Source organism: Prunus dulcis, chromosome 5, assembly GCF_902201215.1.
Source record: "Prunus dulcis chromosome 5, ALMONDv2, whole genome shotgun sequence".
Lineage (NCBI taxonomy): Eukaryota > Viridiplantae > Streptophyta > Magnoliopsida > Rosales > Rosaceae > Prunus > Prunus dulcis.
Genome location: NC_047654.1, coordinates 16,083,112 through 16,108,440, shown reverse-complemented (window position 1 = coordinate 16,108,440; position 25,329 = coordinate 16,083,112). Strand labels below are relative to the sequence as shown.

At 35.8% G+C, this 25,329-nt stretch overlaps 2 protein-coding genes and 1 long non-coding RNA gene across 10 annotated transcripts; all 3 read right to left on the bottom strand.

Moving 5' to 3' along the window:
- Positions 1 to 3,857: 3,857 nt before the first annotated feature.
- On the bottom strand, positions 3,858 to 10,052 carry LOC117626926. 6 transcript variants are annotated; one of them, XM_034358737.1, is made up of 9 exons: positions 9,850 to 10,052; positions 8,223 to 8,308; positions 7,140 to 7,651; positions 6,035 to 6,199; positions 5,664 to 5,748; positions 5,133 to 5,363; positions 4,912 to 5,042; positions 4,532 to 4,750; positions 3,858 to 4,428 (listed from the first exon to the last, which is right to left on the bottom strand). In XM_034358737.1, exons 1-9 carry the CDS (start codon positions 9,880 to 9,882, stop codon positions 4,319 to 4,321), a joined length of 1,572 nt encoding a protein of 523 aa, XP_034214628.1. In that variant the 5' UTR covers positions 9,883 to 10,052; the 3' UTR covers positions 3,858 to 4,318. The 6 variants fall into 6 exon arrangements, with proteins under 6 accessions (XP_034214628.1, XP_034214630.1, XP_034214631.1 ...); XM_034358739.1 differs by having other exon boundaries at positions 6,035 to 6,205; positions 7,371 to 7,651; XM_034358740.1 differs by having other exon boundaries at positions 7,371 to 7,651.
- A 906-nt stretch (positions 10,053 to 10,958) lies between these two features.
- LOC117628322 lies at positions 10,959 to 15,843 on the bottom strand. Of its 3 annotated transcripts, XR_004585939.1 has the most exons (7): positions 15,754 to 15,843; positions 14,273 to 14,371; positions 13,061 to 13,599; positions 12,377 to 12,500; positions 11,824 to 12,054; positions 11,605 to 11,729; positions 10,959 to 11,255 (listed from the first exon to the last, which is right to left on the bottom strand). It is a non-coding gene; the product is annotated as an uncharacterized LOC117628322 (long non-coding RNA). The 3 variants fall into 3 exon arrangements; XR_004585938.1 differs by having other exon boundaries at positions 12,377 to 13,599; XR_004585940.1 differs by lacking the exon at positions 14,273 to 14,371 and having other exon boundaries at positions 12,377 to 13,599; positions 15,754 to 15,836.
- Positions 15,844 to 19,679: 3,836 nt separating this feature from the next.
- LOC117627857 (PLASMODESMATA CALLOSE-BINDING PROTEIN 3-like) lies at positions 19,680 to 23,612 on the bottom strand. The gene is made up of 4 exons (XM_034360123.1): positions 23,425 to 23,612; positions 22,669 to 22,908; positions 22,530 to 22,563; positions 19,680 to 20,480 (listed from the first exon to the last, which is right to left on the bottom strand). The coding sequence occupies exons 1-4, from the start codon at positions 23,477 to 23,479 to the stop codon at positions 20,102 to 20,104; spliced, it is 708 nt and encodes a 235-aa protein (XP_034216014.1). The 5' UTR covers positions 23,480 to 23,612; the 3' UTR covers positions 19,680 to 20,101.
- Between the last annotated feature and the right edge of the window lie 1,717 nt (positions 23,613 to 25,329).

Below are 25,329 nucleotides of genomic sequence, written 5' to 3'. Positions count from 1 at the left end.
GGACTTCCCACGCTTTGTTTGTTTGTTTTATTTTTATTTTTTGGGGTTTCTTTTGCACTTTTCTTTTTAACTTTAAGTTCATTTATTTGATTCCTTTTTAAAATTTCCAAATTGGGCCATCCTATGAAATTTTCAAGAATTGATCAAAACCTAACCAGCAATTCAAATTATTGGGAATTTGATCTAACCCAATAGGAGCATATATGTTTGTGTTTGAATTTCGCAACCATGTTAATATTAGTCTCTCAAAGTGTTGTCTCACCCATTTTAAATGTATTTTCTAATGATATCATAAATAATTTTATAACGTCGCGGAAATATAAAGGTTGAATCTTGTGTGAAAAATGGACAAGAAAATAGATCTCAAATCAAATTTTGGTCCTTGACTGTTGGTGTCCACTAGATTAATTTCACAAACATGAAAGAGCATGCACACACCATATATAGTTCAATGAGAGGGGCTTTACAGTATATGATTTTTGCCCATAGCCAGTAAGAGGAGCTACAAACAGAGGACTCTGTTTCATCTTTAATAGGTTGGATTATATATTTTTAGTTGATAGCTAGCTATCTAGTCTACTGTGGTTATGTTATGTCTCGTTAAAAGTTGGAGAGGTTTCAAAATCAAACTTTTGAGCTGCAGTTTCAATTTCCATGTTGAACATAAAATCTGAAGAGGGCCCTGTCATGCCATTCCCTCAGTTTGACATGAAATCCTGGGGGGCCTGCAATGCCAATTCTTCCTTCTCTGTTTCAGTGGAGATTTCACCCTCTTCTTTTCCCGAGTTCATTTGCAAGCCACATCTGGTCTTCATTTCTGACAATGCGCAGGATAAGCAGCATCTGTATGTTGATGTTCCACTGGCAGACAACACCACAAGAAGGTGGTTGTTTAAGGGATGAATATATTATCAAGGTTTATAATTGTACCTGATGATGTTTTAGTTTCCCAAATAATCTCTGGATCCCTCGGAACCAACCACTACATCAACTCTATTGTTCCCACCATCCCTCCACCTACCATACCATGTCAACTTCCATATCCAGAGTCTCGTTGTCATGTTTGCTTGATCAATCGTTGAAGGGAACCCTTCATGTACTTTGTTATGAATATGATCCTTATTTATACAACGAAAGAATCCGCATAAGAAGCTTTGGCACTGAATAAATATTGACATGAACTAGTATGTTAATGATCGGATTGATAATCCAATCTCCTAATATTCGACTGACTGATATCTTATAGAATTGATTAAACATGTTTCAGGCACCGAAGCAGGATGAACAAGTTCAAGAGAAATGCCTCGAAAAGCCCCCATTCCCATGCAGAATGTGTGGAGTGAGATCCCAATAGTTTGAATTGCTGGTTATGTTTTGATCACACCTGGCAAACGGGTCATATTTATCTTGTGTGTCTGTCAACTAGCTTTCTTAATTGGTTGACACGAAGACAACCGTTAAGTTAACAGGTGAAAAGTTTCATACAAGAACACGACATGTTTTCACCCGTTAAGAATAGTACGTAGGTAGCTTTAACCTACATGATCCGCTTCTTAACAAATTGTTAAATGAAAATACCTCATATTAGACAATAAAAAAAGGTATAAATCTTTAAATAAAACATTTTAAGCAAGATCAAGAATTACCATTCACCAAGATTCTAAACGGGTATTCGCAGATGGATAACAAGTACGTAAATGAGTGAATAACGGATATTCACGCATGAATAATGAATGAATATTACCCGTACTCTTAAGGGGTATTCACGAATGGATGCTGAAATGACCCATTAACTTAAGGAGTCCACCTATTTTTAACATGTCTCGCTAAGCTCAAATCCAATTTGGAACTTTCAAACTTAATTTATCTATATAGTTTTTGTTTCTTCTTCATTTATTTGTGGATTGTCTACGTGTGGAGCAAGATCCAAATAATTAGGAATTTGTCAAACTTGATTTATTTATAAAGTTTTTCTTCTTCTTCTTTTTGATTTATTTATAAAGTTAAAAAGAATAAGAAAATAAATTTAAGTGAAAAAGAAAAGAGGAAAAATAATAATAAAATGAAAAAAGCGTGTGTTGGGGCCTTAAAAGAAGAGAGGAAGCGACGTTGTTATTGTCTGCAACTCATTCTTTTCTGAAAAATTTGGACTTTCGTTCATTTCTTTTACTTATGGTTGAGTATGTGTTTGCTATTTTGAGATTATTTATTTGAACTTAAATTCCAGATTTGGATCCAGTGTGTTTAGTTTTAATTTTGCATTTCTCACCCTGTTTTTGTTGATATGATTCATTTGTTTGCAGATTTTTTTGAATGGATTTAAATAGAACCTTATCTCACTTTTAATGACCTTTTGTTTCATCAACTAGAAGCAAAAGGTCATTAAAAGTCAGATTATGTTCTACCTTAAATCCATTCAAAATAATTTGCAAACACATGACTCATATGAACAAAAATAATGTGAGAAATGCAAAATTAAAACTAAACACACTAGATCGGGATCTCAAATTTAAGTTCAAAGAAACGATCTCAAAATAGCAAACACATACTCAAAGAAACAATCGAAATCAAAATAACAAACACATAGTAAACTCTAGGTGAAACAAGAAAAAAAGAAGAAGAGAAAATCCACAAAACAGGGTGAGATAATGCATATCTAAACACAAAGAATCGACATCTGTAATTTAAGGTGAAACAAACCAGATCAAACAAATGGTAAACTCAAATTGAAAGAACGAAAAAATTCAGAAAAGAAATGAGTTGCAGAGAAAGGAACCGAAATATGGTCCCAAACTGCAAAATAGTCTGCATCACCTTCTTCAATCAATAGCTTGATAAAAGGCTTCCAAACTCATGCCTGAAAAAAGCAGAGCTCCATACTGTCATCATAACTAAGAACTTTGATCTTATGTGAGACAACTCAACCAAGCAAGTTACAAGCTAAAAGCTCCAACAAGAAAAACTTTTGATAGAATGCAAAAAGTTATAAATTGTTATGTCATGCAGCACATATTAACAACACTGCATGAAGAAATATAACTTAAACTTTGTGTAGGTTGCACATAATCTTAAATGATGAGGCAAAAGAAACGAGTATCAGTTCAAATTGATGGCATGCCTACGAACAGAGAAGAAGCAAACACGAGGAATCTTACACAACATCTTTTGGGTACCATTACTCGAACGACTGATAATCCATCCAATCCAACCTCCTAATCTTAGACTGACTGATAATTGATAGAATGGATTAAACCTGTTTATGTGTTGCCAGCTCCCCATCTTTTAACTACTATGGATGAATGCCAAAAGGCAATATGAAAATTTAAAGATGAACATTACTTGTAATATAGACTGATCGATCACACCAGGTAAGATCGAGACACAACTGAAACTACTAAAACCTAATAAGGAGTCTCTCAGTCGACTACAGCCAGATTTTGATACCCTGGGCCAGAGATGGCTGCTTCCATGACATGGTGCGCGCGCCAACTTCCCCATAGTTATCCAAGGACTTGAACAAATTATTGGAGAAGCCACCCATCGTGGCCACCCCTGGTCGCCCACGACAAGGCACAGGAACCGTCTCGCAGTCGAGATGCCAAAACACAATCTGTGGCACTGCATCACCGTACCCTTTCTCCTTAAAATTGTTTTGTACCCTTTCTAATTGTCTTAATTAAAATACACTTCATTGATTTAATTGACGTGACATATAATATGGACATGCCACATCATGTGGTATAAAAATGTGAGATAAAAATGTGGTAAGTGCTGCATTACTCTTGCAACACCTTCCATCAAATATGTTCAAGCATATTAGGATCTCACGTAGAGAATTCACAAATAACTAAAGTTGGTGCATCAACCTTGTTAAATACATCTTCTATCATCAAACCGAGATGTCAAGATTGAATGTTCATCAAATTATGTGTAAGATGGACTGGGAAAATAAATCTCACATCAAATTTTGGTCCTTGACTGTTGTTGTGCACAAGAAATTGCAAAAACATGGAAGAGCGAGCATGCACATGCCGATGCCATATTTAGGTCAATGGAAGGAGGCTCTGTAATAATAGACACAACCAAGCCAAAAAGATCCAATAAAAGTAAGAGGCGCTACAAACAGAGGACTCTGTTTTTTCTTTAATGGGTTTATGTACTTTTTGTTGAAAGGTAGCTATCTAGTCTACTGTGGTTATGTCTGGTTAAAACTTGGTGATGATTCTTGAGCTGCAGTTTCAATCTCCATGGTTAATTAACAGTTGAAGATGCCCCTGTCATTCCCTCAGTTGAACCAGTAGCACTTTGAGGGCTGCCCTCATGAAAAACCTGGTGGGCCTGCCGATTCCTCCTCCTCCAATGTTTCAGGGGGGATTTTACCCTCGTCTTTTCCCAAGTTCTTTTGCAAGCCACATGTGGTCTTCATTTCTGACAAAGGTTGAGGATAAGCAGCATCAGTATGTTCCATTGATAGATCAATCAAAAGAAAGTTCTTGTTTAAGGATTGAATGTCAAGGTTTATAAATAGTACCTGATGATGATTTAGTGTTCCAGATAACCTTTGAATCCCTCGGAACCACTATATCAACTCTTCCCACCATCTTTCCACCTACCATGTCAACTTCCATATCCAGAGTCTTATTGTCATCCACGTTTTCTTGATCGACCGTTGACGGGAGTCCTTCATGTACCTTATTATGAGCAACATCCTTTTTTATACAACGAAAGATTCCCCATAAGAAGTCTGCCACTGTTGACATGAACCAGAATGTTAATGGTAGATAAGCAATGCATCTAATACAGAAAAAATCTAATTAAAAACTCCGAAAAAGGTAATCCAAATGGACTACACACACAAAATAAAGCTGAAGTCATTGCAAGAGAGGAGGAAATTTATAAGAAAAAACTAACCCCGTGAGTCTAACTGTAGACTTCCTGATGTAAATATCAGCAACTCCACCCCCTTGCCATCAAAGCAAATTCGCATCATTGAATCTTGGTTCTCCATGCGGTTAATCAGCCGAGCATGGTTCTCTCTTGATCTACAAATCAGTAGGGACAAAATGTTATGATAGTTGCATCACCAACAAAACTCAAATATCAAAACCATGCAACCAGAAGACAAAAAATACCTCTCAATGTTTTCATCTGGGAAAAAGTAAAGGGCAACATCTTCAAGGACAGGGTCATCGTCTTGGAAGATAGCAGTCCAAATACTGGATCGAGGAAGCCAGTTAGCATTGAGGATGAGAGGCATTTTTTGTGAAAATGCATAGGCTTTAGGATGGACCTTACATGGAGGTCGTGCTTGGAACCCACCAATGAATTCTCCAGGTGTGGCTGCATCAAGGATGAAGCCTCCCCTAAAGAAAGAAACATCAATGAAGCTTTTGAGAGCACTTAAATAACTTGATATATGTAAATATGTAAAACAGCAGCCATGACAAAACAGTGCATTCAGAACATCAACATAGGATGCAAAAGCGAACCCTCCTAGAAGATTTAAGTCGGAAAAAAAAAATCTCACACATTCTTAGGGAACATTTTTCTCATCAACTTTTAATACCAAACAATATATTAACTCTAATTCAAATCAAAACATGAGTTGGCGAAATCATGATAGAATACACATATGTAACATCTTAAAAGGAGAAGTTACCCACTTCCAAGGAACATCTCGAGCAGGAAGATTCGAAGGCTTTAGATTGAGACTATCAAAAATATTCACGAGATCTCTTTCTTCACTATCTGCATGATTATGTTCAACAACACAAGTGTTACCACATAATTTATAAAGGGAGGAAGGTAGGTTCAATAAATGGCAAGCAACAAAATTACCCACCACAGTCACAACTGTGCTACAATTTCAATGTTGCAAAGGTATATAATCTTAACTTGTTAAGAAAGAATTGGACACCCAAAAATAACACCTAAATATATTACCAATTTTATCAAACTTAAAAGAAGACTTAAAGAATAACCAATTCTGCAGTTCCAAAATAAATAATAATAATTTGTAAGTCATAACCCTTGCCTGGACTGGAAATAGGTGATGATTGCCTCATTGTTGAAATTGTGAGTGGCTCCTTTCCTGTTTTGGACTCCATCTTCTTATAAGAAGTTTCACCAACTAAGACATCCGTTAATTGCTTCTCCCCAATATGCTCATTTCCAGAAGCTACGGAAGTCTTTGTTTCTCCTATAACTGAGATAAGAGATCATAAGCATTGCACATATAGCATCCATTTACCATAGGAATAAAATGCTATCTTCACACTTTTAATAACACATCCAAAATATTTTGAACAAAAAAAGCTGGTAGATACAAGTCTCTCTCAACACTTTTACTAACCAAATTCTATTGCATGAACTCTACATTAAGAGCAATTTATAATTTTTCTTTTTATAAGAAACACAAATTTTAAGTTACAAACTTTCATTAAAACAAAGAAAGAGAATCGTACTTACAATTGTCCAACAAAAGAACATATTACTTCAACACATAGCTCCCCCTCTGATCAAGATGAATAATGAATTAAACTAAGAAAAATATCTCTATAGTACTTTGTCTAAGACATCTAATAAAGGCTAAAAATCTAGTCTGATAGTAAAAATCTTTGTCTAAGGCATCTCAAACAATCCATATAAAATCGTTATCATACACCAATTGCAATTGCACCAATAAGACCAACCAATTGCGCCAATAAGACCAACCAATTGCACCAGTAAGAGCAACCAATTGCACCAGTAATAGTATATAAAAAAGCAAAAAGTTTCACTATCTAGCATGTACTCAATCATCCATATATACAAGGGGAGAATGGAGATGATGTGGCTCATAGAATCAAGGCACGATAGGTTCAATGGAGGGTTTTGTTAAGCACATATATAGCGTGATCATCTTATTTTGCTAGAATTGAAAGCTAAGTTTATAGAACATCTGTTAGACCAGCCATGCTATAAGGGACTGAATGCTGGACAGTTAGAAAACAGACATATTCATAGTTCCTGTAGGCACATATTAGCCAAATGTTACAACCAGCACAGTGATATGCACACCTCTATCTCTGTTTCTCTAATGGAATATTAGCCATTATTAGACACAAATTCTTAAGAGATTAGATTAAAATATTTGTCACCTTTTGAATCCTTAAAAATTGGAGATGTTTGCTGAATAATCTTTGCTATGCTTTGCATTTTGACACTCCCGCCACATCTAGAAGGGTTCACAGTTCTTGAAGGCATAATGCTAGGATTTGCTTTGATCGCAGACATAGGAAACTTTGGAATCACAATTCTAGACCCAAAAGGAGTCCTTTGGGGGATAGGTGCCATGAAATTTAACTGACGAGGTTTGGAGCTGAAAGTACCTCGCTGAGATCTAACTGCTGATGATAGCCTGATGACTTCTTCATTTGCAATAAATTTAACTTTTCCAGTCTCAACAGGTTTTTGCCTTCTGGAATGAGCTTGCCACCCTGAATCATAAAGAACTCTGCTGGGACCGGCTGGATGCATGACATCATGGTGAACTAAATCAGCAGAGGATGCCATTATGTCTTCTTCCTCATAAGCTTTTGGAGAAATCACTTCACATGATTCACAAACCCAACCATCTCGAAATTCCATTGGAAGAATCCGCATGCAATAACTGAGACGGAGATATCACAATAAATTACGATAACTGAACTCACCCCTCCAGAGCAGCGATATTTTTTGAAAATGTCTAACTGAACTGACTAAAATAATTCAGCAACTGAACAGGGGAAGAAACTAGAGATCAAACCAACAAACTTGTGATTTAAAATATCATGCATGGAAGGGCATACAATGGTGATGATAGTAATTTAAAATACTTAGGAAGCTAGCAAGAAACGTCTTCTAGAAGGATCTTTTGCGGGATAAGTTCATTTTTGACCAACTTTGTGGGATTTGGTTTTTCTACTGAATTTTGTGAAATAATATTTTTCTTTATCAGTTTATCCGTGCATATTGGAAGGCTAGCTGGTGAGTTACGTTTGTAATTAGAACTGCTTGTTCACCTTCATTGTACTTTTATCCATTTTTATTAATCATTTTTCTACGTCTTCTTTCTTTTAAGCAAGAAACAAGATGCATTTTGATTTTGATTCACTGATATTATTCAGAAGAAATACTATTCAGTTCTTAATTGAAACAGGCAAACAAAGTAATCAAATGCAGAGAGAGAGAGAGAGTCATACGAGTGTTCAGTACTTATATTGCATTTAATGCAAGTTGCAATGAGATTTTCATCAGTAATACCACCACACACATCACATTGTCCGACCTGAAAAGTAGAGCAGATCACATTGAAAAGTAACTCAGCTAACTGAAGCTTAACTTAAGCAAAAGTTTCTTAGTGTCGGTCTAGCATTATTTATCAATTAGTAGAAGTACATATAGGACATGGAGATGTCATCTTTGGTGAACAACACAGTACATGAAAAAGTGGTAATGAAGTTTGACGAAAAATATTATGGCATCCATGGTGGAACTATGATGAATATAACTGAATGGTTCTTCTATAGTACTCTGCATGCATATCCACATTTTTCACAACTTCTGTAGTAGTTTATTATTCATCTAGTCAGTCCTTAGATAATCTCACTAAGAGCCAGACTTGCAAAAAAGCTAAAGGCATGCTAATGGATACAAACTGGGATGGCAATCAAGTTGTATAATATGTTGTATTTAAATGCACAAAACTTCTCTCCTACAGTCCTTGAGGCATTTAAACAAGGCCATGTTTCTCAGTTGTTCAATCAAGTATGGATGGCTGAGATGCTCTCAACCATCCCACGTGTGATTTAATACCTAAGAACATAGACATCATTTAGTTAGAAGAGAGCATTGAATATATACAAACGCATCAAAAATCTTACTCAGAAATTTAAAATTGTAGGAGATTCTAATTGGTTCTGACAAGAGATTATTCAAATCAACCAAATCATATCCAATCTTGTCAGGGAAGCAAAGTCAACAAAATGTGTTACAACTCTTGAAAAAGAGTTGACATTACATGAATACCAAACAAAATGCAAATGCAACAAGAACACCATATGTACGTTGATCCTCTACCTTTTTGGCATGACTTTTCCACAATTTACACAAAGGCCGTCTAAATTTTTTTCTTTATATACTAGATTTCAATGTAACATTTAAAATATATTTGAAGCATGTATAACATGCATTTGGTTTGCATGTCCAATACATGCTTAACAAGGCATTGCTTCTTTCGAGACCAACCATGCCTTGTAAAAATAAAAGGGTGGGGAGTATTAGAAAGTGGCATAACCCAACTTGAACCAAATTCAAAATTATAAACGCATGATTTGGATTTCATTAAGTGTTGTTTCATAATCATCTGCTTACTATATAGGCACTCTGGGGCAAAAGGAAGCTTAATGGCAATCATAAAACCAAGAAAAAAAAGGGACTTTATACAAAAAGAACTTAAAAATACATAAACAAATGCCAGGAAAAAAAACAAAATTTCAGCAGAACCAACGGAAAAATAAAATAAATCAACAATAACTTATATCACCAACAAAAGTAACCAACCCACGTAGCTAAACCATAAAGGAAAAAACAAGAAAATGTGCATTACTTAAAAATGTTTTAAAAAAAACTACAATGGCCTATATAAACAGTAAATAACCAGACTTTCCAACTGCAATGTACTTAAATAATATCGAAATGCAAAAAACTGATGAATCAAACATTATATTTACAGAGCCGACAATAATAGATGGAGGACAGAGAGGGTGGGTCGGCAGCAGCAAATGGACAAGGAGACAAAAAAGGAGGAGCTTTAGGGTTAATCAATACATTTACCATGTGGGTCTCCTCTGGTTGCTCCATATTGTGCTTGCTTGGGATTGCTTTTTTTTTTTTTTTTTTAGTATCTTTTTGGTCCCCTCTCTCCCGTCTTGAAAGAAGTGTGGAGGCTATCTTCTAGCAGCTGCTGCTCATGAACTCACTCACTCAGAGAGAGAGAGAGAGAGAGAGAGAGAGAGAACAGAGAGAAAAAGCAATTATCAAAGCAAGGTCTGTTTTCTGAAAAAGAATGTCTCTTGACCAGATTTTGAAGAAACTACGGATGGGGTGTCGTGGCATTTGCCTATTGGCTATTAAGTATTGTACATTGTACCCGCTATTCACGACCCTTAATACAAAGCTTCGTGCATGCTAGCTGTGTGGACTCTGGTTGATAAAATCATATTTGTTTGGTTTACCAACCGAAGGTTGGATAGATGAGTTAAATTAATGTTCTTTTTTTTTTTAGACGGGAGTTAAATTAAACGTTAGGGAATAGGGACCATCACCATTATGTTGGCGCAAAAAACAACAAAATTGTTGTACCAGGTTGTTTGGTGCCAACATTTTACAATTTTCAAGCACTAAAAAATCACTCTCTGTTGTTCTCGTGGTCCATTGTAATAATGTCATCAATGTGACAAGTATTTGGGGACCTGAATTCAGAGCCAATATCATGTATGAAACTAACAATTTGTAATTTGCTGTTGTGCAAGCATTATGAATTGGTTGACTTTTGCTTGTAAATTCATGTATTTTGAAAAGGAATATAATATCGTTCACCACTACTAATTACATTGTAGCCTCTTTAATTTCCAGTGACCATGGTTACTCTCGGTTCGGTGCGGGAACAATTTATGACTATAGATGCATATCGGTGTTATTGTCATATAGATGTATCCGTTGTTTGAAAGTGTTCACTAACCAACACACCACGACTCAGATTATCACTCCTTCTAACTATGCATCTTATAGCATATATGAGCCAAAATTAGGCAACGCATTTCTCTAGTTTACCTGTTTTTCAGTACGTCATACTTACTACTAATGAATGGGAAATTTGCAGTGTAGAAACATTTCTAGTTCCATTGTTTGAAAACTCAGACTCAAAACTAGCAAGATTTAGATCAAGCAAGTGTTCCAACGCAACGCTTACCAAGGATTTTGAGAGAACCTTGCAACTTTTTACTTAAACATACAACAAAGTTATCACTGGGTTTGTTAACTCATGCAATGCCTATGAGCAGCATCCCCAGTAGGAGGAATGCAATGTCCATTCCATTTTTACTTGTGAGAAAAGCAGCTAATCTTTGCTGCATCATGTTCTTAAGAGTCAGAGAAAAGAAGAGAGGGAACTGCCAGATGGCCTTTTGCAGGGCAATATACTCCCCACAGGAAGGATTCCATTACTTCCAGTCCTACAAAAACACGGACACAAATGAATAGATTAGATTACATTGCAAAAACCCAAGAAAGCTTTCAATTATTCCGCACGAGCTGAGTGCATGTTATCAAGTCCCACGAAGCTTAGATTTATACTCAAATTTAATAACATTTACTGAAAGAGAGAAAATGATGGAAGAAACTCAACCCACACAAACTGGGTGAGCAGTTCTCATTTATATATTAAACTCATGTACAGAGAGTTAAGTTTACAAGAATAACAATAAGCTATTATGTATACAAGATAATGATAACAGATGATATCAAACTCAGATGAGATGTAGCAGCAGATCATGTCAAGTCTGGATTAGGTTTATCACTTACCACAAGAATCTAGATTTAGCCTCTTAGAAGACGAAATCAATAGATTGACACCATTTATATGACTCCTCAGTGCCATTTCTCGCATCTCTAGAAGTCCCAAGAGGCTAAAATACTGTTGTTTAGACCTACGTAAAATAATTGAAGGCTTCCTCAAATAGCATACGATCATCTATTTAGCAATTGCATATTAAGCACTAGAGATTTGGTTCAGGAACAGACCTCTCAAAATCGCCAGGGGAAAAGAACAGTGCCATATCATTTACAGTGGGGCGGTCATTCTCAAAGATTTCTGCCAATACACTGCTACAAAGGAGCAACGTACACTGGAGCACGTTAGGCATGAGCCTTGAATACTCTACAACTTCAGGATGGACTTTCCCCGGAAGATGAGCCCGGAACCCATCACAAAATTGACCACAAGAAACCATATCAAGGATCTCAAGGCTTCCGCTAATCACAATCATCAAACAACAAATACTAATCAGATAAAATACAAGTTATAGGACTAGTTCATGAACAAATTCTCGTTTTGGCCGACAATGATAGAGCTTCGGTAAAGGGAAGAGAGAGGTTGAATTAAAGTAAAGTAATAAAAGTCTCTAGCCAATGCTAATAATCTATCGTATATTGACAGTATCATGGCAACTTCAAAATAGAAAGTGGTGATCTGTGCTCAGATGATATGCAGTGTTTGGGGGTGCACGCATGCTTGCTTTTCGCATTTATCAATAAATAAATGATTACGCAACTACATGAAATATGAGGTACTCACCACCAGGTAGCATCTAAAACTGGGTTACTTGGAAGATTTATCTAAGGTTTGGGCAAAATGTTCGGCAGACCACATCCTTGAATGATAGAGTTCTTGTGTTTAGCATCAGCACATAAATTACCTCCTGAGAAAACACATATTCAATTAGCAAGTGACAATCACATAACTGAAGAACCATATTGCACACCAAAACATTATATGAAGTTATCAAAAAAAAATTTGCCTCGAAAGTTGATGCATGAAGTATCCAGTTACTCTATCTTGCAAAGATTTTGAATCTTATACTCAATAGGGGTTGCTTTATCTGAAACTGAAATTGCAAGGTCAGTCATATTCATAAGTACATGATTACCTACTTACAGCATTTACAGTGGATATAAAGTATAAAGAAACATATATCTTGCATACACACACACACACACAGAGACACATGCAAGAGCTGATTCTCAGTGCTTAATATATAGCTGAGGACTTGTAGTTGATATGAGTAGAAGAGTCAAATTAACTGCTGCTTTGTTCAATCATTGTCACCATCCATCTGGTGGGGCTATAATCAAGACCATGCATGCTCAATATGTAATGCATAAAAATATTTGAGATACTGCAACAATTAATTTTGACCCTTGTGTTTGCCAAATTTTTTCACAAAAGTTTTCCATGCAATAGACGTTAGAGTTATCTTACATTTTAATTCAGTACAACATTTAGGCTCTTGTGCAGGAGTGATTGAACTGATTTTTTCACTGCCATGTCCAGAAAGCTTTAAATGTCCAGCAGGTAAATTTTTGTAAGTTTCCTTCACCTTCTGTGAAGAATTTTTTTGAGGGGTAGATTTTAACTCAGTGGAAGCCCTTCTAGACATTGTTTCCATGGTATCTATTCGGATAGAGCTTGAGTGCAATTTACTTGGTGAGGGCAATTCCACCTTTTGAGCTCCATATGACATTTTAAGAGCTTTTTCAATAGGAATAAACTTTACTTTGGCAGTTCCCAAGGAAGTTCGCTTTCGAAGATGACCTGAACTGCCTGACTCTTCAACAAGCCTTCTGGAACCCACAGATCGCGACATGTCAGAGTGGATTATCTCAAAGGTGTTTGATCCTTCCTAAAGCCTTCTGAAAGAATATTTTTCTAACAGATTTTTGAGTGACTGATCTCCAGAACATGATGTCTCACAAAACCAAATTTCTGGAACATATTTGAGGAGGACCTGTATACAATAGCTGGAAAGAGAAACGGTAACATGTTTGGAATAAGTGTCCAAATTGGCTATACAAAATACACAAATCAAAAACACACTGCAACTGATTATTCAATATTAACAAAAGCAAGAGGATGGATATTCTGCAATCCCTTCGAGATATAGATACAAATCAAGCGGTATAAGTTATACAACCATTAGGAAGTGGGTGACAACTGAAGCTCATTTGGTTATGTGATTAAGCAATGACCAGGTTTATTAAGCAAACAAGTATCTGAACTAAGTCTTTCCAAATATGTTTTTTTAACTGTTTACGTTTAAATAGGAAAACAAAGGGAATAACAACAAGCAATCCCCTCTTCCCCCAACGAGTGCACTCATGGTTCTACAAAGTTCTAGACGTATATCAACAAAGTTATCAAACAGAAGACAACCTTAAAATCAGAACTGCAGTTTCCTTGGTCCAACTTTAACAGAAAGATATGAGCTATACAAGCGGTAATAGGAACCAAAATATAAAAATAATGAAAATAAGAACATATATACATCAATGTGCATGGCCACTAAAACACAGGGTGACACATGCATGTGTCGGCGCACATAAGGGCACAAACACAGAAAAAACAAATATACAGATAGACAGATAGATAATGCTTAGAGAGAGAGAGAGAGAGAGAGAGAGAGAGAGAGAATACTTTTAATTCATACACGTGTTCCCAAGCTATTTTACATTGAAAGCAAGTAGCAATCAACCCTACAAAGCCTGTTCCACCGCATACATCACAAGGTTTGTCCTAGAGAATAAGAAGATGTAATTAGACGTTATAAACAAGTTTCTTCATAGAGATAGATCCATTTGCCTCAGATATATATTAAAGAATACTACATATAGATCTTTGACATCCAGTACAAATCATTGTAAGGCATAATAGAACGTATGTGGTTTCACATGGCTGCAGATTAGGTATGTGGTTTCACATGGCTGCAGATTCTTGCTGGAAGTACTCGTGGCTTTAAAACTGAACAACAGGTGAGTGGTGCTTTTAATACTGCAGGCTTGGTTGTTGTTGCTTGATGACAGTAGTTAAGAAATAGACTTTAATGAGCCTATGAAAAGTACAATGAGATTGCTAAATGAGCAAAAAGAAAGGAAAAAAAATATTTCCCTGCTGGCTGAGCACAGTGTCATTGTCAAGTTGGGCTTTCATCAATGAACATCCAAGTTCAGCTTTAATGAGGCAAATGGAAGGAAGGACATAGATGGTTTTAGTAAAGGCTTAGAAAACAGGAACTTGTAACAACAGCAGGAACCACAGCTATAAGATACAGCTTTTACAAATTGACATTTGATAATTTTGATTGATTATTGGATGAGAAGTGGGAACTGCTACCTCTTTTAAGGAGATTTTACCAAGTTCTTTGTTAAGAGCTCAATATGAATATTCCATCCAGCAAGGTAAAGCAAACAGCATTGAATCCAATGCATAGGACCAACAAAGCTCAGATTTAACACAAAAATCAAAACCCTTGTCCAATCAACTGCTATTTTTATCCACAGAGACAGAAGTTTATGGAGAACAAGTTCCTTGGGAGGATTTTTTAAAATGTTAGCCATCTTGATATTCTAAATTATGAACCAGAAATCTTGGAGCAGTTTGCAATTATGTTTATTGAGATAAGAGTTTTGTACAGAACCAACAGACTGTCACAGCAAGGCTTTCTTGAATCTTGACCACCCATTTCAATTTTGAAGACTTGCCACATAATGAATGAATGAAATGAAAGAATAAGACCAAATTACTTGAGAGAAAGAAGTGTGAATTCTAGCATTTTGCTTCTTCTCATTTTCTTCACAATCTAAAGAGCTCAAATCAAGGCACTTAGAGAGTGTACAATAAAGATCACATTCCACATTACATCATAATCAGCCAAATAGTTGGTAAAAAATAAATAATTAAATAAAATAGCAAAGCAGGGTGTTCAAGTTCAACAGTAGCTATATGTGGTAAAATCAAGTACATTGAAGTTTGAACACTGAAGAGCAACTATCACAGATTCACACACTAGACAAGCAAAGCAAGTAGAAAATAAATAATGAACACAAAAGCAGAAGCAGCCAAATGAAAAAGAATGGAGAATATTGATGAAAGAAAAGGGTCCTTTTTAGGGTATTTACCATGTGGGTCTTTCTTGGACCTCTCGTTTTTTCTAATAGTACTCTTTTACAAAAACAAATTTCTTGGTGCTCTGCTCTGCTCTCTAATGGCGGCTGAAGCTGGCGGGTACCGATGCAGAGATTCGCTCAAATAGCCCGGTACAGCCGCGCGGCTATACTATTTATTGAAAAATAATTAAAACAGTACACTATACTATTTTTAAAATTTCGAAAAGAAGAGAGACCCGCCTAGCGCTTAGGGGCCCACGTGTCAAAAACCGTATAGCCAAGCGGCTATACTATTTTTTAAAAAACATTAACAACAAGGTCGCGCCGCGCGGCTATACTATTTATTGAAAAAATTAAAAAAAGGGTATAGCCGAGCGGCTATACTATTTATTGAAAAGTTAAAGATAAAAGGGGACTCGCCTGAAAAATAATACCGCCGTTCCACTATACTATTTTAAAAAAAACATTAAAAACCGTGCATAGCCGAACGGCTATATTATTTTTTAAAAATTAGGAAAAACCCTGTATATCCGCGCTGCTATACTATATATAAAAAATTAATAATAAAAAAGGGGACCGGCTAGCGCCTACGTGTCAAAAATAGTATTTAAAAGGTCTAGTCGCGCGGCTATACTATTTAATAAAAAGAAATTAAGAAAAAAGGACTCCCGTAGTTGCATTAGTTTGTACTTTATAGATATTAGTTTGCTATTTTCAACATATCAAAAGGAGATATTGAAGAGATAAATTTCTCAGTAAATCAATATAGGAGTTCAATTTTTTCTTTTTCTTTGGTGTGGGAATGGTTTATATGAATTTTTCTTTTTCTTTTTCTTTTACTCAATGTTGATGAGAATTCGAATTTAGGATTTCTTCCAACATTAGAACGAGAAATATCTATACTAATAATTATTTGGTAATTTCTTATATATTTTTTAATATAAGCAATAGTCTCGACTATAAGAGGAGAGGATGGGGTTTCATATATACTACCAATGCTATGAGGATTCGAACTGGAAACCACAAGTCAATACGTTTTTCCTCTATTTGTAAACAACAATTACGAAGACTATAATATCATAAATTTAAACCACATTTGTTGTTGAGTATATGAGAGGATACTTATAAAATCAATTATTATGATATTGTATTTAATACATGCGTAATGTGATTATTACCTTTACTCACTTGTTAACTAAAACAAGACACATGGTATTGCATTCAGAAACCTTATGAATTAGTCCATTGAGCCTCTTAATATATATAATAACAGGAATGATACAAGGCTGCTTATACAGATAAAGCTTTGCAAACAAAAGCAAGTCCAAGTAGCTAGCTAGTAGTAGCTACATGAAGAAAAACTCTGAGTGAGAGGTAATTAATTGTCAATTGAAATTTTGGTATGTAGCATATAACCAATACAAGTTTGGCCTAAAATCTCTCAAGCAAAAAAGAAGATTAAGTAATTAAGAGTGTTTATCTATTCACCAAATTCAATTATTCTCCTCGAAATATCGATTGTGAAAGAAATGGTTATTTACTCAAATGGTCCTTAAATTTATATCTAAGTTGCATTTTAGTCTCTCAACTAAATTATTCGTTCAAATGATCCACAAATTCTTTATTAATCGACGAATTGGTCCTTCTGTTACATTTTGTGTTAAATTTAGTCATGTGAGCAGCACATACTACATTTTTAGAAGTAAATAAGACTTTTGATAGCTAAAAAAATAAAATATACGATTAAAAAATAATACAAAATTTTCTTTATTTTATAAATTAATTAAAAACTATAAAAGAATAAAACAACAACAAAAAGCAACTATTTATAAATAACAAAAATAAAATAAATAAATAAAACAGCCCACTAAACCTCTTTCTCTCTTTGTCCCTCTCTTCCTCTCTCTTCCCTCCGCCTTCAGTTTCCTAAATAGAGAGAGGGGCTGCGGATGCGCCTACAAGGGTATGGGTTTGTTTGAAGAGAGAAAGGGGAAAGAGAGAGAGAGACAGAGAGAGGATGTGGAGACAGGGAGGGATAGAGGGAGAGGAAGGTGTGGGGAGGGAGAGAGGTTTTTCTCTTTTGATTTTTAGTTTTTAATTTATTTAGTATTTTATTTAACTTGATTGTTTTACCCCTATATTTGATGGCAATATTGACAAAATGTAACAGTATAGGACAAATTCGCTAATTAATATAGAGTTGGTGGACGGTTTGAAAGAATAATTTAATTAAGAAACCAAAATACAATTCATGTATAAATTTGATGACCATTTGAGTAAATAAAATAAGAAGGGAAAAAAAAGATCCAAAGGGATTGATTTGTGATATTGGACAGGGAATGATTGAAGCTTCCAGAACTTCAGAAGCAAAGTGACACTTCCAAATTCCAGTCATGGGCAGCAACCTGACACTTCCAATTCAAAGGAATTGGGCTAAGAGATTGAACCCTTTTTTTATTTTGGGTCAAGGCTATGAGATTGACCCTCACGCTCAAATGGCAGTTGGGCCTTTACAAAAACAGATAAAAAGGCGGTTGGGCATCACATTTCGCATCCTCCGTGATGGTGATGATGTGGTGATACTGATAATGATGGTAAATGATGGTACTGATGACGATATAACACCATCTTATCTGAAAAATAAGGGAGAGAAAAGAACAATATTTGTTGCCTGACATGGAAAGAAGGTCCTCACATGGCATAGTAATTTATCTTGGATTTCACTCTTGGGTTACATAAATTGCAATAGAGATGGGGAGTGGAATCTACGTTAGAATGAGGGGTTAGTGTGATGGGTTATAATGACGGGTACTTAATAATCATTCGATTCCGTATAAAGTTATTAGTGAACTGTTGAATTGAACTCCCTCATTGTAATTCCTCAACATAACCCCCAACCGTGCAATCTAAATAAATGCAAAAGAGTATATATTGCAGCGACATTTGAACTACGGCATACTGAAATTCAAAAAGTGGTAAAAAACAAAAGAAAATCATAACGTGCTTTTAGCTATAAGAAGAGAAAACCGAAGCCCATTTCACAATTTTCTAATGACCAATTTGAATATATGAATCAAATTCTGAAATTCAGAATCAGAATATGGAGCACAAGTGCACAACAACGACCGGTGTTCCAGATATCCCTGAAATGTCAGGATATGCAAAGCACTTTAAAAGGTTAAAAATTTGAGTTAAATAAATGATGGGAACTGGGAAATACACGTACAATTGGATTAAAAAATTGTTGTAACTTGTAACCATGTGGAGGAGGGTCTCCACTGATCTTGCAATCTCTCGTATTTCTAGTAAACCTTTTTGTGCATATATAATAGGATATAATTTTTAAACAAAGAAGAAAAGCTTTTCTACCCGGTTACATTGTCCCATTCTTTCTATCTCTCTTCGTGTCACTTAGCAAATGAAGAGAGAGATAAAAACAAGGGGCAATGCAACACGAATATGGAATGGAAGTATTTCTCCTATTTCCAAGGCAGATTCTCAGCAGGAACAAATATATTAACCCAGGCCAGAGATTCTCAACAGAAAATATAGCAAAGTGAAGTGCAGATCTTCCTTTTTGGTTTCCTTATGATTTTTACCTTGTAATTAAACCCAGGTCTGAGAGTAAAACTGGGAGGTTGGTGAGAGAAACTAATGCTACAATGAAAGCTTGGTCCACCATCATGATCAATGTGGACCAGAGCAATAAAAGGATCAGACTGCAACTTATTAAGGCCTATGTCCTTTTCAAAAAATTCACCAAAGACCATGTTCTACCAGGTTAACTGGTATGAACCTTTATATAGTTTTCATTTTTTTCTTTTTGGATTTATACTGAAGGCATTATAAATTTATAGAAATGTACAGTACACCCTAGCAGGATCACGAGGTAGCCAACACCAAACAAGATAAAAAATAATCTAAAATAGTGAGCCAAGGAGCAAAAGAAGAAATAAATAACCATACTGAAACAGGGTTCTCCAAATACCAACTAGGAAAATAGGTGCCAAATACTCATCAAATTAATAGACTAGCTAGCTAGCAGTACACTCAGATTAGATCTAATGTACAAAAAACAGAGACAAATTGTAGACAGAAAGACAGATGCTTTTCCATAGTCACTCCCACTAAGCAACACCGCCCAAAAGGAATCAAAAGCCATCTGCTTTTTTTCCCACATAGAGAACTTAGAAGGGTGAAGATAAAAGACAAAAACTTGGCAAGGCTGGCCCTAAGAGGAACACCTACAAATCAACAGCAGACTCACATGCATCATACTTGCACACCATCTTTTGCAAATTGAAATCCAGCATCATCTCTGTTCCACCCCTACCCCACCTCACACCCTCTAATTTCTTTCTCAACCCCACCAAAGCATCAAGCCTGAAACGAATAAGGTTAGAATAGAAGAAAACAAACTAGCATCAACAAGTCTAATCACACCACTGTCGTCCGAGTTCATGCCAGCTCCTGATGGCCCTACGCCCGTGCCAATCCCTCCTAATACCCCAGGAGTTGCAGTGTACGGAGTGGTGGTTGTCGGTGTTGTAGTACCAGTTGTGGGAGTGGTGGAAGTCGTTGGGGTTGTGGTACCAGTGCCAGTGCCAGTGCCGGTGCTGGTTCCGGTGCCCGTGTTGGTTCCGGTGCCCGTGCCAGTTCCAGTTCCAGTGCCGGTGCCGGTGCCGGTGGATGGTGTTCCTGGAGTATTTGTTACTGGAGTTGTAGTAGTGCCTGCAGTGCTGCAGGACAAAACGGAAAAACAGCATTCAGCGCAGAAACCACAAAAACTAGAAATTCCAGATAGGAACCTCCAAGCACATGATCATCATAAGCATATTGAGTGAAAAGTAAAAATTTAAAAATCATGGGTGATACACAAGTTCATAATTTTGCAAGAAATTTACCATGCCATATGGTTATACAGTGTCTGAATAGAGACCATGTGGCATAAAGCTTACCACCTTGAAAATCTAATGCGTTCAATAACACCCATTTGGACTTTATCATATACAGTTACTCATAGGTCCTACTGCTTTGGGATGGAATCATGGAAGATGATATTATTAGTATTATAAGTCATGCCATTGTAATTCCTGTATACTAAAATCCTCACGTCATCTTGAGCCGTGAAAATATTCAAATAGAAGCTGTAGCATTATCTTTTGAAGATAATCACCGTCCTTTGAAATTCGTTGTAAAGGAACAAACATGATCTTGCAAATGCAGTTGAGCTAAGAGAGATGCTCAAAAGGCAAGCTTTGATCTTCATTCAAAAGAAATGAGCTTCCTGTGAGATTGCTTGCACTCTTCGTGCAAATACTTGCCAGTTTTTTACTAAAGATAATATCAGCCTATTGATTACCTAGTCCATTGAAGTACTTGATATTGTATTGGAGGTGACAATTAAGCACATGAATCCTAAAGAATAACCAAATCAAACAATCCCAGTCAAAACCATCTAGTATAGTAACATGCTATTATTAACATCTAGATACACCTCCATTTTTCATTACTGAGTAGTCCAGGAACAATGCTCCCTCACAAAAAAAAATGTCTAGATCTACTTATATGTGAGAGGAGAGAGCCTTGCTGCTGGAGAACTACTTTCAAACAAAACAACAGCATAAGTAATCAGCATATAAATCATCAAAGGTAGTTCTTGAAAGCTTTTGAAACAAGAAAGCTAAAGTATTCATATAGGTATAAATGTTAAAAAGTTAAGTGAGATACATCAAAGGTAGAAAAAAAAAATAACTGGGAAAGTTAAAAATAAAATTAAAAAAAGACACAAATAGGAGCAACAGGAATGCATGATATGTAAGAACATGAATAAAAAGAAAAAGAAAACTCAGTTCAGAGGAGTAGGATTAAACGGCACAGCCGTCGAGGATACAAAATTTCAAAAAGTTAGCTCAAATCTCAAAAAGTTATCATCCCAAAGCTTTGAGGTAGCTTTTGAATCTTATTGAGATTATATATTGTCCCACTATGAAAGCGGTATTGTGCTTTTAGCGAAGGACAAAATTTGCCCATCACAATGGGGACAAAATACCCCTTGACCACAGTTATTGGTGGCCACTACTTTTGAATTTTAACTCTGAACAGAGACCAGGCAAATGTAAAATGGGACTGTATGGTAACTAAAGCCAAAAAAGGTACTGGCATAGGTGGTTCAGTAAGGATCAATTTGTAATTTTGTGAGATATTTCTCTTTGCACTGTTCAATTCAACAAGACTTAACCTTTTGGTAAAAAGCATTGGATCCCAATTATTTGCAGTATCTTTTGTGAAAATGAACTGAGCTCCACTACCAACAAATGGGCAATCAGTCAGGGACATCATGATGCAATTACAATATTAGTCAAACGGAAAAAGGAGCTCATTTAGATTAGAAAAGCAAAAAGAAAAAGGAGCGTATTGGATGTTAAATGAGATACATCATCCATTGAAGGTGAATAAAGAAAACAGTTAAAGTAATTGCGATTGGTTTCAAAAAAGCATCATTTTTTCAATGATAAAAGCAAAGATGCCTATTCCACCAAGGGAAAGATGTAATGTAAAAAGTAAATGCAGATTGCAAAGAGGGCAACTACTTGTCTCTTCAAACGGGCTACTCCTACAGTCCTACTTATGCTTTATGAAAGAAAGTAGTAGTACATTTGAGCTCTCCCCAAAAAATTGAAATACAAAGAGTAAAATGATGACATTTGAAAAATTCAAGCAGGGTAACAAAAACTAGACAAAAATAATATCCTTGGAAAATATAGAAAAAGGGTCCAAAACCATACCTGGCGCTAGAGGGGTAAACACAACCAGTTATGCCTGTAAATCACCATGGTAGAAATGAAAAGAGTTACAACCTTGCTCAAAACTATCTGAACCTACCCAAAAAATTAAAAGAACAGAAGGAGTTGCAGTCGGGCTTACTGGGATCAGATGTAACAGGGTTTGCTGTGCCAGCAAAGTCACAAGAGCCTTGAGCTTGGCCCTTCTTCTGAAAATAGCTGTTAACAGCGTAGTTGCAGTGAGCTTTAACAGTGTTGGGGTTGTAGCATCCCCCATTTGAATGGATGGGGTTACAGTCAGCCCCAGCTCCACAGGCATAGTCCAGTGTCTTCTGCCAGACTGCGTCACCTAATCCCTCTTTGCAAACACACCAATTGGCACCTACACAATTCCAAAGAAAATAAGCAAATAAAAAGTAAAAGAGTACAAATAAAACAAAGGGAGAAACTTGCACATCTGAAGAGAGAGGAAGAAAGGGAGAGTGTATATAAGGTAGGAAGATCAAAGATCAGATCTTTTTTATATAAAATAATAATAAAAATGGGAACATAAATAAAAATAAGAATTTAAAACAAACAAGCAAGGATTAATTAAGGTCCTTGAGCAATTTCTTTGTTGATAGCTTCCACTACATGAAATGAAAAGGTCTAAACAGCAAAACCATTATAACATACAATGAAAGGGTGCACTGGCTTCAAATCTACAAAAGATAGACACATTACAAGTAAGTAAAGATGTCATCTTTGAAAAGATTACATGATTTTAGAGGTTCCATTTAGAAATAAAGATGGAAAGCAAGAAAGAAAGAAAGAAAGGCGCAACAACCATGCCTTATAAGGAAAATATGGAAAATATTATATAGATGTGCGAGTATGTTTCAGCCAAGCAAGGTCTTACTTGACTGGCCAGCCATGGCTAAGAGAAGCAGTGCTGCAAAAGCCAAAACAGCCATGATTGAAGAGAGAGTAGTGTGTGTTTGAAGTTAAACAATGGTGCTCAAAGCAAGCTAGCTCCTGCTGCAGCCTGATACAGAGAGTGAGAGAGAGAGAGAGAAAGTAGAAGTGGCATGTGGGGGGGTGTGTGTGTGTGAGAAAAGAGAGATGGGTAATATCTAGAAGAAAATTTAAAAAAAAATGAAAAGAAAAAGAAAAAATTTGTGATAGAGAGAGACAGTGATGTTGACGGTGCGGTGATAGTGGCCCTGTGTATGTGGTGTCGGCTTGAGGGTGCTTTTCTCTTTTTCTGTGTCGCGCTATGTGTACCATTTTTATACACTGTTTATTTCTTGGGAGCTTTGCTTCATTTTTACCTCATGCAAAATTAAAACTAGTTCCATTTCATTTCATGGGAAGTTAGCATAAGCTAACAACAGAGCTTGCGTTCTGGTCTTGCTAATCAGTTGCTCATATGCCAAGCCATAGCTTAACTGCACCACGCTCCAACTGGAAATTTGAGGGGAACAAAAAATAAGTACTTTATTAAACTACAATAAAGACAAAATTGGTTGGCCATGGATACGATTCAAGAGACAAACTTTGACACAATTTTGCCTGGTAAAGCATGGTTTACTTTATATGTTTATATATATTCTTAAAAATAAAACAGCAATGCTTAAAAATATTTCCTTTTTATTATATAAATCCTAAACCCTAAACCTGCCGTGAAGACATTTCCCGTCGAATTTTGATCTGTCCCGACAAATTGTAGGGAATTTTTTTGAATTCAAGTAAGGGGCCCTCATTCAAAGCCCCCAACGCTTTTTACTGCTGAGATGAAAGTTAACATGTGATATTTTTCCGTTCTTATTGTATTTATACGCAACTTGACCTGTGTGAAAGTACGTTTTTATTATTACATGGCTCGTTTGGAGTGATTCTGGATATGCGAATAATCACTTCTTTATATAATCATTTTAGGGTTTGTTTGTGAGTGATTCAGGAGAGGTCAATAATCACTTTTATGAATAATCACTTCTCCAAATAATCACTTAAAGTGATTTTAAATGCCTGTTTGACATTGCTTATTTGGGGTAATAAGTGATTTTATAAAAAAATTTGGGAAGCCCAGCCTATTTGATAAACTATGAAAAAATAACTTATTGTTAAAAATTGTTATGAGATAAAGCTATAAGGGAAAGCAGCTAATGAGGTGCTTTCATTTTACAATTATGTATGAATCAATTTCGAAAAGGCGTTGGGTTTAATGATTATACGGCAATTATTTTCTGATTATACGGGAATCAGCACCAACAATACTTTTAACAAGAAGTTTACCAAACGTCAAACTGCTTTATCTTACAACTGATTTCTATCACAGCAAATTTGACGGCGATTATTTTCACAGCACATCAATGCCAAACTGGCAAAGTAAGTTTATGTATAAGCACACAAAACACTTAAAATCACTAAACGTGATTTTTTTGAGAAGAATGTGGGAGATGCTTCTTTCTATAATCCAGAATCACTCTCAAATGATTTTATGGAGTGCTTCTCCCTAGAATTACTTTTTTTTTTTTTTTTTGGCAGAAACCCCTAGAATCACTTGAAATCACTAATTATGCCATATCTATAATTACTCTCAAATAAGCCCGCAATTTTGTTTGTTTGTTTTTTTTTTGGTTCAAAAAAATGATCCCAGAATTTAACCCCAATGACATGTTCCTTTCAGTTTATTATTTTTTTTTTCTCACAATTTCCTTATCAATATAAAATGTACCTAGTTCTCACAAATATCCTAAAGTAATACTATTATTTTGTTTATGTCTTATTGTTCCTTTAAAACTAGTAATCAGCGCAGCGTGCT